Below are 13,121 nucleotides of genomic sequence, written 5' to 3'. Positions count from 1 at the left end.
TGGGGCTTTTCGGCAGGCTTCTGGCAGCAGTGTCGGGGCGTAAAGCTGAGTCAGGTGAGCTGGAAATCCTGCCCTCACTCAGCACCTAATGACTCAGGGGTGGCTTGGTTTGTGCTGCTGTGTGGTCCCTAGATGCCTTGTCTCCCCTCCTGCTTCAGCTGCCACCAGGTGTTTGGGGGGGAGTGGGGGTCACAAATTGCCCTGCCCAGGATTTTTGCACCGTAGCTCTTTCTGCAATCTCTAAACCTCAAACTGGGCTGGTTCCTGCTGCAGCCTGGTAGCGTATGGATAGCACTCGCCTCCCACCAGCCACCCCCATCTCTGCTGGAAGGTCGTGGCAGCTCTAGCCGGGGCTGGAGCAGCTGCGGGGAACTACGGGGGAGATGCAAATGCAGGAGAAATGGCCAACAGCAAGGCAAGAAAGACGGTGACGTGATGGACCAAAATGACCTTGCCTGGCCTGGGCTCGCAGCTGGAAAAAGGGCTTCCCTGCTAACGTGGCAGTCTGGAGTTAAGCGCTGATGTCCTCAGGTGCAGGTCTCAGTGGGAGTTGCATTTGTTGAACCCGAGGAGACATTCGGCAATCACTCGTGTTTGTGGACCGAAGCCCTTGGAGACTGGAGCGAATCCTGAGTCTCAACCTCTCTAGGACGAGCCTTGACGGCTGTGCGCAGACATACGTCATTTATCCTAAGAATCCTTCATTAATCCCCCGCCGCCCCCGGAGGATTGTCATCGTTAACCCAGCCACCTCCTGGGAGGGCCAGCTCTTCATCCTCTCCCCTCCCCTACAGCTCTGCTAAGCTCTGCTAAGGAAATATTAGTGAAAGGAAGGTTATACACTCCTGGGTATTACACACTTCTTGAGTAACACAGGACGTGTTAGTCTTGCCCTTGGTTTTTGTTACAGGCAGTCATTTTGTCACTGAAAACCAAGTGAAGTCCTAGGCTGATCAGAGCAAATGGAAGAAGGGTCACGATTCTGAGAGAGATGAAAAAGGGGACTTGGGTGTTTCTGTGACATCAGGGTGATCGAGTACTTGCCCGTCTATCAGGGACGAGCCTTGTTAACGAACAGGCCCAGGTAACCTCACCCAAGAGTTCTAGAAGAGCCGGCCAAGGGGGTCGCTGGCCTGCTGGTGTTTTTATTTGTAATATATTTTGGGATACAAGGGAAATTCAGAAGGATGAGACGAGTGCCAGTGTTACAAAAGGGCGAGGAAGGGGATGCATGTAAATCTAGGCCAGTCTGAAAGGCAGTCCCAGGCAAGAAGTTGCTATTGGGTTCACTTGAGAGAGAATGAAAAGAGAGGGCTGTGATGTATCATTCAGTGGGGGAAAACCCCCCCTCTTGTCAAATAAACCTGGTTTCCTTCTTGGAGTCGATGCATCTGGGGCGAGAGGGGGACAGCGCGGATGCTTTGTAGGTGTTTGATTTAGCAAGTCCATACCGTTTCGATGTAAAGCTCAGCCTTCTGCAGTCGTGAAGCCTGCATGAAATAGGCTAACAGCTAGCTGGCAGCTCTCGAGGAAGGACGTATGAATAGGGGATCATCCAACAGGGGTGCGGCTCTGTGTGCAGCTAGAAATCCCCCACAGGGACGCTTTCCATCCCGAGCGCCAGAGACCCCCAGCAGCGGAGTGGGGTGTCTCTCCGGCATGTGCTGCATGTTATGTTGTCCCACCACAGCTCCTTTCTCTGGGCACCGTGCAAATCGACACGTAAGGCGCACCGCTCCCCTCCAGCGCGGGCTGGGAGGCAGAGGAGAGGCGAGCTGGCGTCAGGGGTGCCAGCCCCTGTCTCCCAAGCTGGTTCTCGGACCAAATCGTGCCATCTCACAGCGTGGGAGGACTTAAGTGGGTGTGCTGCGCGCCAGGCAGGAACAGGGTCCGTGGCTGGGCTCAGCAAAGCATTGCAGCCCTCCCGAGACCATTCATTTCCTTGGTGTCAGGCTAGGAAGGGCTCCCGGAGTCTGGGCAGAATTGGGCCCATGCTGAAGTCCTGCTTGAGGCAGACTCATGGTAGCTGGGGGCAGTTTGCCTGAGTTAGGACACGGGTCTCTCCCCCTCTGCATTCAACGGGAGCAGAGACACCTCCTAACGCATCTCTTAAGAGACTTGCATTCCTGTTGCTGAAAGGCGCGTCGGGGAAAGAGCCATCCAGGGCAGTCTCTCTGCTTCTAACCAAGCCTTCCCCCTCCAAACTGGGTTTCTCTCCCTCCCTCTTCAGCAAACCAGACCCCGAAAGAAGCAGCTCTGCCTTGAATCCTTCCCCAGGACTGTTAACCAAAGTGCTAGGGTCCCGCCGTCATGGCTGTAGCAGAAATGCCAGGAGAGGAGCTGAGTTTTGGGGGCGATCGTTCACGGTTGGGGAGGGGGAGCCTTTGATTTCCTCTCTGCCTCTAATGACTTTCTTTTCTTTCCTTCATCTCTTCTTCTCTTTTTTTTTCTCTCCATCCATATATCTTGCATGATCTTTAACACGTAACCTTTGTTGGCCCTGTTTCTGCTGCCGCTCCAGAGGGAACGCTGGAGAGGAAGAGGAAAAGAGGTGTGTCTGTCCACATTACTTTGTCACATTGCTTTTTTGCTTTGTTTTGTTTTTGGCACTTGCGCTGACTCGCTTTAGGTCCAAATCTTGCCCTTTCCCTAAAACACCATCGGGGCAGAGTGGGCTAGGCAAGGCCTTGTGCAATGTCAGCCCCTGAAGCTCCAGGACACGTTGGTGTCAGTTAATCCTTAATAAATAGATGGGGTTGATTTTAAAGGGTACTTAATCACAGGAGGCAGCATTGAGGCCTCGGGAAGGAGCAAGGCCCGTGATGGATGGGGCACAGGGTGATTTATTCTTCTGTTTTCCATCTTGCACGCTGACATCCATTTCAAGGGCAGTGTTTGGATGCAAAGGGAGTCTCCTAGAAGGGGAGATGCCATCCTACCCCTTCTTCCTGCTCTTTTTTGTTGTTGTTGTTAAGCTTTCTTTTGCTAACGATGCTGTGAAATCGCATTGCCCCACACGTTGCTTTTCTCCCCGTTGTTTCCTTGTGCCCGCACGGTGCCGACTAGAGCTGTCCGCGCCGTGCTGGCGTTGTGCATTCCCAGTGCTGCCGTTGGTCGAGATGTGTGGCTGATTTGAAATCCTGCCTTTTCCTTTCCAGAGGCTTGGCACGATGGCCCACTTAAACAAAATGCAAAGGGGAATCATGCAATCATAGAAAATGAGGGTTGGAAGGGACTTCAGGTGGTCACATCTAGTCCAACCCCCTGCCCTAAGTAGGAGCATCCCAGCTAGGGCTTTGTCTACCTGGGTCTTAAAAACCTCCAGGGGTGGAGAGTCCACCTCTCTGGGTAAACTGCCCCAGTGCTTCACTACCCTCCTAGTGAGAGAGTTTTCCCTAATATCCAACCTCAACTTTTCGTGGTCCCCAGCTGCAACTTGAGACCATTGCTCATTGCTCCTTGCTCCACCAAGGAGGGGACAGCTGGCAGCTGGAGCTGGGGAAGGGATCTGTGATCTACATATGGATGTTAGATCTTTGATGTCTGATCTTGGAATGACTCATATAAGGGATGTCCCAAAAATTAACCAAAAAGGAGCCTCTTTGGAGCTCCCAGAGAAGGTCTTAGAGGAAAAGTCCTTGTGGGCTTGACCTGGGCTAGATGTGCATGTCAAGACTGCTGCAATTTGGGCTGGAGGGCAAGGCCTGAGCTAAATAGGACTGAAGTCAGGCCCAGTCTTTATATCAGGTCTGTGCAGGCACAAGGGTTCATTTTAGCTGGATGCTCAGCAATCCTTATAACTGCTCACTAGATTTGGGGTCCCCTGGTGCTCTATACAGCCCAGTGCCCATAGCTTAGCTTATGGGTTTCTTTGCAGAGGACCTGAATTTTGGCAGCTCGTTTTGCAGTGCCTGGGTAACTCTTTGCCCAACACTATTAAATCGTACAGAAGATAATTTAGTGTAATCACCCTTTGGTATGGATGAAGGCAATCATCCGTGGTGGTCCTTTTGGAGCAGCACAAAGATCAAAGTATTTCACTAGCGCTACATCATTTTCCTTTTGCAAACACATTATCCCTGAATTAAAGCCCGGAAACCTTTTCAATTTCTCTTGGTTGCTTTGATCTTTCTCTGCTTCATCAGGCCTTTACAAAGGCAGGAGAACCTAAATCGGCTTCCTCTCCCCCTGGGCCCAGGAGATCTGCAAAGTGTTGCTTCTGGATTTGAAGGCACTTGAATTAGTTTCCCCACTTCTCCAGTTTTAGGATCGGGAGGTGCATTTTAACGGTTATAGTGAGTTTTATCCAGGCAGACTTTGCACATCTTTTAGGCCTTTAAGCCTACCCCTCCATTTTCCACTACAGCAATGCAACCCTTGCTGATTTAGGCACCTACACTGCCAGTTTTGCAGCCTTTCCTCACAAGGTGACCCAATGGCCTGCTCATTTTCGGAAGGATTTTCAAGACTGAGCCCAGCCTAAGTGAGGTCTGAAGAAGCTGTGGCCAGGCGCCCTTTTTAGCAGGAGCAGAAATTTGTGCCATCGAGGCTTGAATGAGCTGGGAAGAGTCTCATCCCGGGGTCCACCCTTTCCCCTGTGATGCAGCACCGCCGGGTCCCACGTCAAACGTGCGCTAAGAGCTTGCTTTCCATCCCTGTCGTTCTCCTCCTTTTTCACTTTATTCCTTCTACCTGCTCCTTTCTCCGTCCCTTTCCTTCCTTCTTGCCTGGCTTGTAACCATCATCTGGCTTCGGGAAAGGGCTGGCTTGAGCCCCGGACACCAGCCTTCCCCGCGTAACTGTCTTTCACTCCCATTGGCATCCATTGAGTATGGCAGGATGACCTTCTGCGATGGTAGTTTTCCTGTGAAAGCCCAGCCAGATCAGACCTCCGATGGGGGAGACCCACAGCTCCCTGGTGCTAGTTTTGAGTTGCCTTTTGCATGCAGGATGGGACAGGGAGGGTCCAAAGTCAGGTAGTGTCCAACCAGCGCAATCCAATGGACCGATGCTCAGATTGGCCCGCACCTAGTACCCTTTCCAAGACGTCCCTGGGATTGTGTAGATCAAGCTGTATCTCTAGGAGAGGATGGGACAAGATGCTTTGGGGCCCCGTAGTCCTCGTGGAGAGAACAGCCTGTGTCTCGTTTCAAACTCCTCACGAATCCACGAGCTGTGCGATGATCACTGACCTGGGAAGCTCATGTCTCCTTGCTTGCAGTGGTCCAATATAATGTGCTTTGCAGTCCAACTTGAGCCACAAAGTGCAGCCGATAGCATGCTAACCCAGGCGCTGGCCTTGCCGTCATCACTCTGCAGCCCCAGGAGAGACCGGCATATCAAGGGCATCCCGCTTCGCTTCCTTAGGTTGAATTTCTGTGATTTTAAAGTGTTTTTTTTTTGAGAAAGAGCCCAGGTCTCTGGGAAACTGTGCTGGTTGGAAAGCAGTTGAGACGCATGCCCTCAGCTGAACAGCTGCAAGGCGCTGGGTTTGTTTGGCCCGAGAGATTTTAATGGAGGTGGGGCAGGATGCTTTACTCTTTGGGACGATGTTGGCATTGCTGCTTCCAGCAGGTAAAATTCATGCCCTTCCCACTGCTGGTGGTGCTAACGGTCTCTCCTAGAGCTGTGTGTGCAAGGCACAAGCCAGTATTTCCCCGCTCTCGAGCTGGCAGTGTAGGGACTCATTGTCAGGCAGAACAAACACAGGTGCTAAAGGGTCCTTTGAGCACGTCAGGAAGGAGGGGTGAAGTCTGCCAGCTGCGGTCGCCGAAAGCAGGAGTGACCACGGGTGCTCTGCACCTGAGATCCTCTCCTGGCTGCCCCCGAGGCCAGCACGGCGTGGGTAGCCCATCTCTTGGTGGGGCGGGAGGGCGGCGTGGAGGCTTCCTGGTACAAGATCTGCTTGGACGTTTGCAGGGAGAAGTGGTGCCACATGACCCAGGAAGAGCTGGACGACAGCCTGCGGTTTAATGAGAACATCACTTTCGGGCAGCTGGGGTAAGGAGAAGGGGAGACATCGGGGTCCCCCCACGCCAACAGGAAGAAACCCATTGAGCCCTTTGTGCCCAGGACACTGGGAGGAGGTGGATAAGGCAAAGCAGGGTCTTTGCATCTTATTGCTAGCTGCATAGCAGCACTCTGCCCCATTTAGCAGCTGCTAGGTGGAGAGTCAGCATCATCCCACCATCATCCCTGCCACTGCCCTTTGGGGACAGACAGTGTGATGAGGGGGAGGAGAGAAGGGGCCCGCCGGGTGCGGGCATCACGTGCTATCTGTTTGGCCTGCCTGTGCCACACACGTGTGTCTCTTTCCCCAGCACTTTCACTCACAACATGCTGGCATTCGGCCTGACCAAGAAGCTCTGCAACGACTTCTTGAAGAAGCAGGCGGTGATCGGCAATCTGGACGAAGGTAGGGGCAGGTTGGGAGGGATGACACCCCGAGAGGAGGGTGGGATGCGACTGCCTGGGGCAGTGGGAGAAGTCACCCAGTCTGCAGCAGAGCCTCCTTTGCCAGGGTCAAGAGCACGCGGCAGTCTAATGCTGCAAAAGCATCTCTCAGGTTCTGGTTGATTTGGGATATTTCACCCACTTTCTACTACTTCCCAAGGACAGGAGCATCCCAGGGCAGGGATGGACTTGGGCACTTGGTGAACATGAGCAGGCACTGTGCTGTGGCCAGGTGTGCAGCTGGCATGAATCCTCAGAGCTGCATTGGTATCTGGGGGGTGTCACCAGCTGGTAGCTTGCTCTGGATGATTTACCATGCAAAACTCATCGGGGAAGAGTTGCCTTTCCTTGCTTCCTGGGCCCTGGCTGGTTCAGTTTTGGGGCCCGCTGACCTGGGCACAGCCCCCGCCTGCTCCATTGCATCCTTGCAGCATGCCTAATCTCAGCACTATGTCTCTTCCTCTCCCTTGTAGAGCAATACAAGCTGCTGAGTGACCACATTGAGCAGATGGCTACGGAGTAGCCTTGCGGTTGGTACCCAGGCTCCACAGCAAGGCAGAGAGGAGCGGCTGGCATGAGGAGCCCTCCTCTGGGACCAGCCCGGGCTGCAGCCGGGCTCTTTACAAACCACTGCAATAAACCCGCATGATTGTCAGCAAACCTTTGAGCCGTGCCCTGCAGCCCGTAGACATAGCAGCGCCAACCAAACCGACCGTCTTCGGAGCCTCCTCCCCTCCAGAGCAGCTCCTTTCCGTCTTCTCCGAGTATCGTGTGTGTCCAGAGTCGCCGCTGAAGATCCCCCGTGCATTTGTGTGGGCTCAGGGGAGGAGCCGTCTTGCTGTATTCCCTTATCCTGAGACGAGCCCCGGTCCTGCCCATGCTGCTGAGAACTTCCCGGTGTTCCCCTGACGTGACCGCTTCAGTAACAAGCCGTGCTTGAAGGGACTGTTGGCAGGCAGGGGCAAGTGTGTGTGTCTGAGCGCACAGACGTGATGAGTGGGCAATAATGTGGCATCGCCAGCTGCTTGCTGCTTTTTAAGGCTGGCACCTAGCGGCTGATCCAGGTGGAAGCCAGGTCCCTTGCAACGGGCGGCAGAGCAGAGACCGAGAGATGCACAATCCTTACAGAGAGGGTGGGTGGAAAGTTGGAGGCCGATGGCTGCATCAGGCTATTTGTGTTTGTAGGGCACCTTGGCAGGTTAGCATCAGCTGAGCTACAAGCCGGAGATGAGAGCAATCAGTCCTGCCATCTGGATTGTCCCGCTGGCGCCCTAGTATGGTGGGCCGATGTGTCTTGCTTTTTAAAGGACCTTTAAAAGGAAACGATTATGGCTGGATGCGAGCGGGGGGGATTCTTTAGGGACATAAGTCTGAGGGCACTCAAGGAAGGGACAAGGGACCAGTCTTGGAGGTGCTGGAGCAAGTCTAGAGGCCGGGAGCTTCACTTGGCATCAAACCCTATTGCAATAGGGCATCCATCTGTAGGAAGGCTGGTAGCCCTGGCAGCTGTTCCCTAGAAGTCAGGAGAGGTGATCCAAGCCCCCTCCAGCAGCACGAAGGTTTGTCACCCAAATCCATCAGCAGGAGCAAGGTTCTCCTGGAAAACCTCTGTATTTTCTTTAGAGGGCTGAGTGTTTGCACCCAGGGAGGTGAGTGTCAGGTCCTTGAGGGGCTCCTTGCTGCAGATAGCCAGGCCAGGAAGTGTACCAGAAAATCCTCATTGCTGGACGTGTCCGTAGCTTTCCCTGTCAGTTAAACGCTTCATCTTCCCTGCTCACTATTGCTTCCAGCCACTGGTTTGCTGTGGATGTGCTTGGGCTTTGGAAACCCATTTCTGGGTGCAGCCAGCAAGCCTTGGCGGGAGCTTTCCCCCAGGCCTGCTGGCTTCCTGTGCCTCTTCCAATCCTAGTCTTGTTTTTGCAAATCTAATCATCCCACGCTCCTGCTCGCTGAGCCCTTCAGCATCAACCAGCTTCGTCAGCCAGCCAGAAAAGGCCCTGCTGTGAATGCTCACTCTTGTCCCCTGCTTGAGTGACTCCAGTCTCTCTTGATGCCGCTCAATCAGTGCAGCAGAGCCCGCAGGCTTTGGTCTTTCTGAGGCATCAGCGGGTCTTGGAGGACAGGGACGGCAAAGCCAGGTCTGCAGGATGGTGCAGGGACTGGAAAGACAGGACACGAGTTGCTCGGAGAAAGTGAAGCTCTCTCAGTATCTGGACAGAACTGTTGCTGTGTCTCTTAATGCATTTGCAAGGGGCGGTGGTTCCCTCGTGCAGGCTGCATTAGCAGAGCACACCGCAGCTCCTTAGCAATGGATGGAGACCAGCTAGAGCTAGAGCTGAGCAGACACCAGCTTTGAACCACTTAGATGATGTTCTCTGAGCTTTGCATAGACCTGCCGTGTCAGGAGGTTGCTCTCACGCACCCATTGAGTGTCTTCCTTTGTTTCGTGGCTGGAACATATTTTGCTAGCCTTCCTTTAACGGGGGGCTGCCTTCCCAAGGAGGTGGGTGCGTGCATGCACCAGCTGCCAGTCGAACGAACAGAATAGGGTACTCAACCCCCATACATGCCAGGCTGGGAGATGAGCAGCTTGGAGTTTGTTTGCTGTCCGGCTGGCTCAGCTTCTGCAATCTGCTCCTCCGCTTGCCGCACAGATGAGCAGGGGGGATGAGCTGGTTCCTGAGCTGGAGGAGTTGCTTCTGAAACATCCTTGCTGTCTAGAAACAAGTCTTGAATGAATCTTGTCTGAGCACCGGGGGCCAGGGAGACATGCAGGGCGGGAGCGAGAGAGAAGCATTAGAAGGGAATCATCTCCCAGATCTCCCTGGGCATTTGCAAGTGTCTAAAGCCCCTTCTCATTAAAAAGGAAGAGAATTGAGCCCACCACCCCACTATCTGCCTCTACAGCTTAATTCAGCACCCAGTAGCTAATAACATCATCCCCGACGGGGAGCTATTCTGGATCCATTGCTCCCCAGATTCTTTGTTAGCCTTGATGTCCAGCCTCGCTGTCCTGGGGTTGATTTCCCTCCTGTCCTTGAGAAGGAAACGGCTTGTAAATTTGCAGAAGAGGTGGATGTCAGATAAAATCCCAAGCCATTGGTAAGAGCCAACTGCAGCGTGTTTGCAGAGGCGCCATGCACTAGCAAAGCACCCGTCGAGGGCGATGCCCTGCTCCTCTGGGGCACCTGGAGGGGTTTGCAATTTGCAGCTGGCTTTTCCAGTTGGCTTTTTTTTAAGCTGGGGCCATCCCAATTCCCCTGTAAGAACATGCCAAGGAGTTTAAAGCTTCCTCCTAGCTGTCGTGATGGTTCAGTGACTGCTTGAAACATGAGGGAGTTAAAAAAGGAAAGCAATGGAGGCAAAACAGGTTGGGTTATTTCTAGGGACCCTCAGTTCATGACAGAGCCTATGTTGTAGGTAGAGTCCATGGCTTGTTCCTGGCAATAATTGTTTTGGACCCGGGGGGCTTTCAAAGGACAACTTGCAGACACGTGTGCTGCCCTTCTAGCTGCCGGCCTTGTGGTCCCTGCTGCATCTGTCCTCTCTTGGCACATTGCACTGAGAAAAGGTGGGACGTTAGACCCCCCACCACGGTATCTTGTGCAGCGCTGCAGGGATCTTCCACCTGGATTTTGCCACTTCCTCATAACAGTCTTTGCAGCGATGCCCTGGGTGATCTCCAGATGTGTTCCCAGCTGTGCCAGCAGCAGCGTGATTGTTGTGCCCTGCCTGGAGCAGTTGATCGCAGCCAAGCATTTAGAGAGGAAGGGGCGACTAGGACTGTCCGTGCAATATCCCAGTGATTTTAAAAAGGGAGCAGATAGGTTTTAGCATATTTAGGGGGGTTTAAGAGCAGCTCGCGACATGGAAACGGGCGCCTTGTAGCAAAACTCAGGAACCTCTGAGATCCGTGCTGGATCTGCCCCTACGCAGGGAGAACATGACACGCAGCGGGAGCTAACGCCGAGGCGGCGAAGTTCAGCACGGAGGAGGGCAAAAGGCAGGTGGGATCACAGCTCCTTCCTGCGCTGGGGCAGCCGTCGAATGGGATTTCCCAGAAACCTCCAAAGTCACAACAGAAATTCAGCTGCCGTCTGCTGCTCTTGGTGCGGGGACGTTGCCGCCTGCTCGAAGCTCGGTCTCTGCTGAGAAGTATTACCGTCCTTGCATCGTGCGTGTACATGAGCCTGCATTTCAAGGGACGTTGGGACCACCCTGCCCCGTGCTGTCGGTTCTGTGCTGTAGCATACATAGCATAGCCATCCTTTAATGTAACCCCTTTGGCTTGTGGGTCCCGACTCTGTAGAACAGCGTTTCGTGGTAGCAGCCTCTCCGCATCTCCACTGTGCAAGTGTGATGTCCGGTTCTCCAGCGCGTGTCGGAAGAGAGAAAAAAGCCAACAATTTTGGACCTCTCTCAGGAAGCACCATGTGAAACACCCTCCGGGACCACGGGACAATCTTGCAGTGCTGAGAAGCAGCAGCGTTTGGTGCTGGCAATCCAGCCAAGTTGTGATTTGATTTTTTTTTTTACTCGTGAAAACTGAAGGGGAAAGCAGGTCCTCTTCCCTGCTCAATGCTTGGCCGCTTCTCAGCTGTGCTCGTGGTGCGACTGTCCATCGCTTGCAGCGAGGTCTCGTTTGTGTAATAAGCAGTGCCCGCGATCTGGTTCTGCGCTGACAGGTAGAAGCCGCAGCCGTCAGCGCAAACGAGAGCGGGGCCTACAACAGGCTAACGAGACCGTGCTCTGCATCAGGGAGGTGGGAGCTGCCGCACAGCGCAAGTCATTAGAGCGCTGTGCTGGCCCCGCGCCCCAGATGCTTCCTCCTGGAGTCACGCTGCTATCCCTCTCCCGTCCCCCTGCACCATTCGGGCCAGATGCTGTATGCAATTTGCAGCACAGAGCAGGACAAAGGGCCCTGCCTCTGGGCAGTGGCTCTCCTATGAGACATGAGCCACCCCGAGGAGAAGGACCCTGCAAGTCTAGACAGACCGCAGTGACCACTCTTCCTCCCCTGCAGACCCCCAAGGAGGCAGGAAAAAGGGAGCAGTGCCAACCCCATTCTGTAACCAGGCTTTGGAGAAATTATATTAGGTGCCCACGGTCTAAAGGAGGTCTTGTGTCCTAACACCATTGCTGCAGTAGCCAGGACCAGCAAAGTACTTAGGCACATGTCTACCTCGAAGTTTGGGATTTGAGTGGGGTGGGTCACCTGCTTGGAGGTATGCACCTGCTTACGTGCTGTTTGGGTCAGAGCCCAGGGCTCTGCTGACCTTTGTCGTGTGTTTTGAACTTAGTCAGGCCTCCACTTCCTTCTTTAAAACTGTCCTACAGAGGAGGCCCCCAGGTCTGCACTGTACACAATCACGATGGAGACCCGAGGCTTTCACCCTGGCAATATGTGAATCCTTGCAATCATGCAATGACTGCAATATGCAGTGATCGCCCCGAGTTAAACATTTGTGGGTTTAATGCAATCATTGCATTGTGATGCAATCATTGCCTTGTCAAGGAGCTGCTAATTCAACCCCCCCCGTAATTATGTGTCTTGAGAAAAGCATCTCATCGCTGACTGGTCACGGCTTTCCCCCTCTTTAAATCTGAGACTGAGTCGTGAGGTTCCCAAAGGTCCTTTGCTTGTGTTGCTTTCTGTCCTTCTCCTGATGCCCCCGACTTGGTCTCCCAGTCAGAGGAGCAATAACTTGACCTTGGCTTGGGTCAAACCGGACAGAATAGGTTGAACCTTGCTCTGAGCATCAGTCAAGGTGGTAGGGAAACGGTGGACCTCGTCATTCAAGCCCACGCTGCGTTGCTTGAAGGAGGAGGTTTTGGAAATGCTAGTTTCTGGGTTGCATTTCAAGCTGGACTTGTGGGAGAGTCAGCTGAAAGGAGTGAAAGGGCAGCTCTCTGTTGGTCCACTGGCCAAACACCTCCCGTCCAAATGGGTAATGGCACAGCGTGGGCAAGAGCATTTCAGAAACTGCCCTGCGGTCTCCTTTTGAGATGGGTGTCTCTGCTCCAGAAGGTCACAGTAAGAAGGGCTCTGCTCAGGAGATGCCGTGAGATCCAGCATGCAGCTGGGAAGGGTTTGGGGAGAGTTCAGGTCATTCCAGCCGCACCTGATCAGAAACCTTAATCACACCGGTCTTTGTACCCGAGCCACTGCTGTCCTCTTGCAAAACATGTTTGTGCTGCTGGAAGCCATACCCCCTCCCCGTCCTGGATCTCAGGGGGGCAGGTCTGGATGTTGCATCGCAGAGCCCAAATTCTGCGTGCGTCTCGCTTCTCCGGGGGTTTTGAGATGAGCTCAAAGTTGAACCATGTGAGGATAAAACACTGCTGGAGGGCTTAGCTGGCACTTGTAGCTGCATTAAAACCATGTGGTGGATCTCAGACGTATAGGCAACCCCTATCAATGAACTCTCCACCCTCTCCCAGTAGCAGGGGATTATTAAAGCGTAACCGCGTGTAGGTTCGTTCTCTTTTTTTTTTTGGTCCCTGGATTCTTCCTTGGTTCTTTTCCAAACTAGAGAAGTTTAGCAGTGACAATATGTTGTTTGCACGTGTATTTTTGTAAAAAAAAAAAAAAAAAAAAGAGAGAGTCAAAAATATATTAAAAATCCTATAAAGTAAAGAAAATGTTTAACTGTACTGCCCCGTGTTGC

At 53.3% G+C, this 13,121-nt stretch overlaps 1 protein-coding gene across 2 annotated transcripts in view; it reads left to right on the top strand.

Annotated features, from left to right (window-relative positions):
• Positions 1-13,063, top strand: part of KIAA0513 (KIAA0513 ortholog) — a 35,241-nt gene extending 22,178 nt beyond the window's left edge. Inside the window, exons 10-13 of one of the 2 annotated variants that reach the window (XM_025203107.1) lie at positions 2,522-2,551; positions 5,920-6,000; positions 6,321-6,415; positions 6,927-13,063. In XM_025203107.1, the coding sequence (XP_025058892.1) occupies positions 2,522-2,551; positions 5,920-6,000; positions 6,321-6,415; positions 6,927-6,976 (256 nt within the window). In that variant the 3' untranslated portion in view covers positions 6,977-13,063. The remainder of the gene's footprint in view (positions 1-2,521; positions 2,552-5,919; positions 6,001-6,320; positions 6,416-6,926) is intronic. The other variant, XM_025203108.1, reaches the window with a different exon arrangement.
• Positions 13,064-13,121: the final 58 nt, after the last annotated feature.

The sequence above is a fragment of the Alligator sinensis genome, unplaced genomic scaffold, assembly GCF_000455745.1.
Source record: "Alligator sinensis unplaced genomic scaffold, ASM45574v1 scaffold228_1, whole genome shotgun sequence".
NCBI classification, from domain to species: Eukaryota; Metazoa; Chordata; order Crocodylia; family Alligatoridae; genus Alligator; species Alligator sinensis.
The sequence above is the reverse complement of the archived record's forward strand: the minus strand, read 5'-3'. Positions and strand labels throughout refer to the sequence as shown.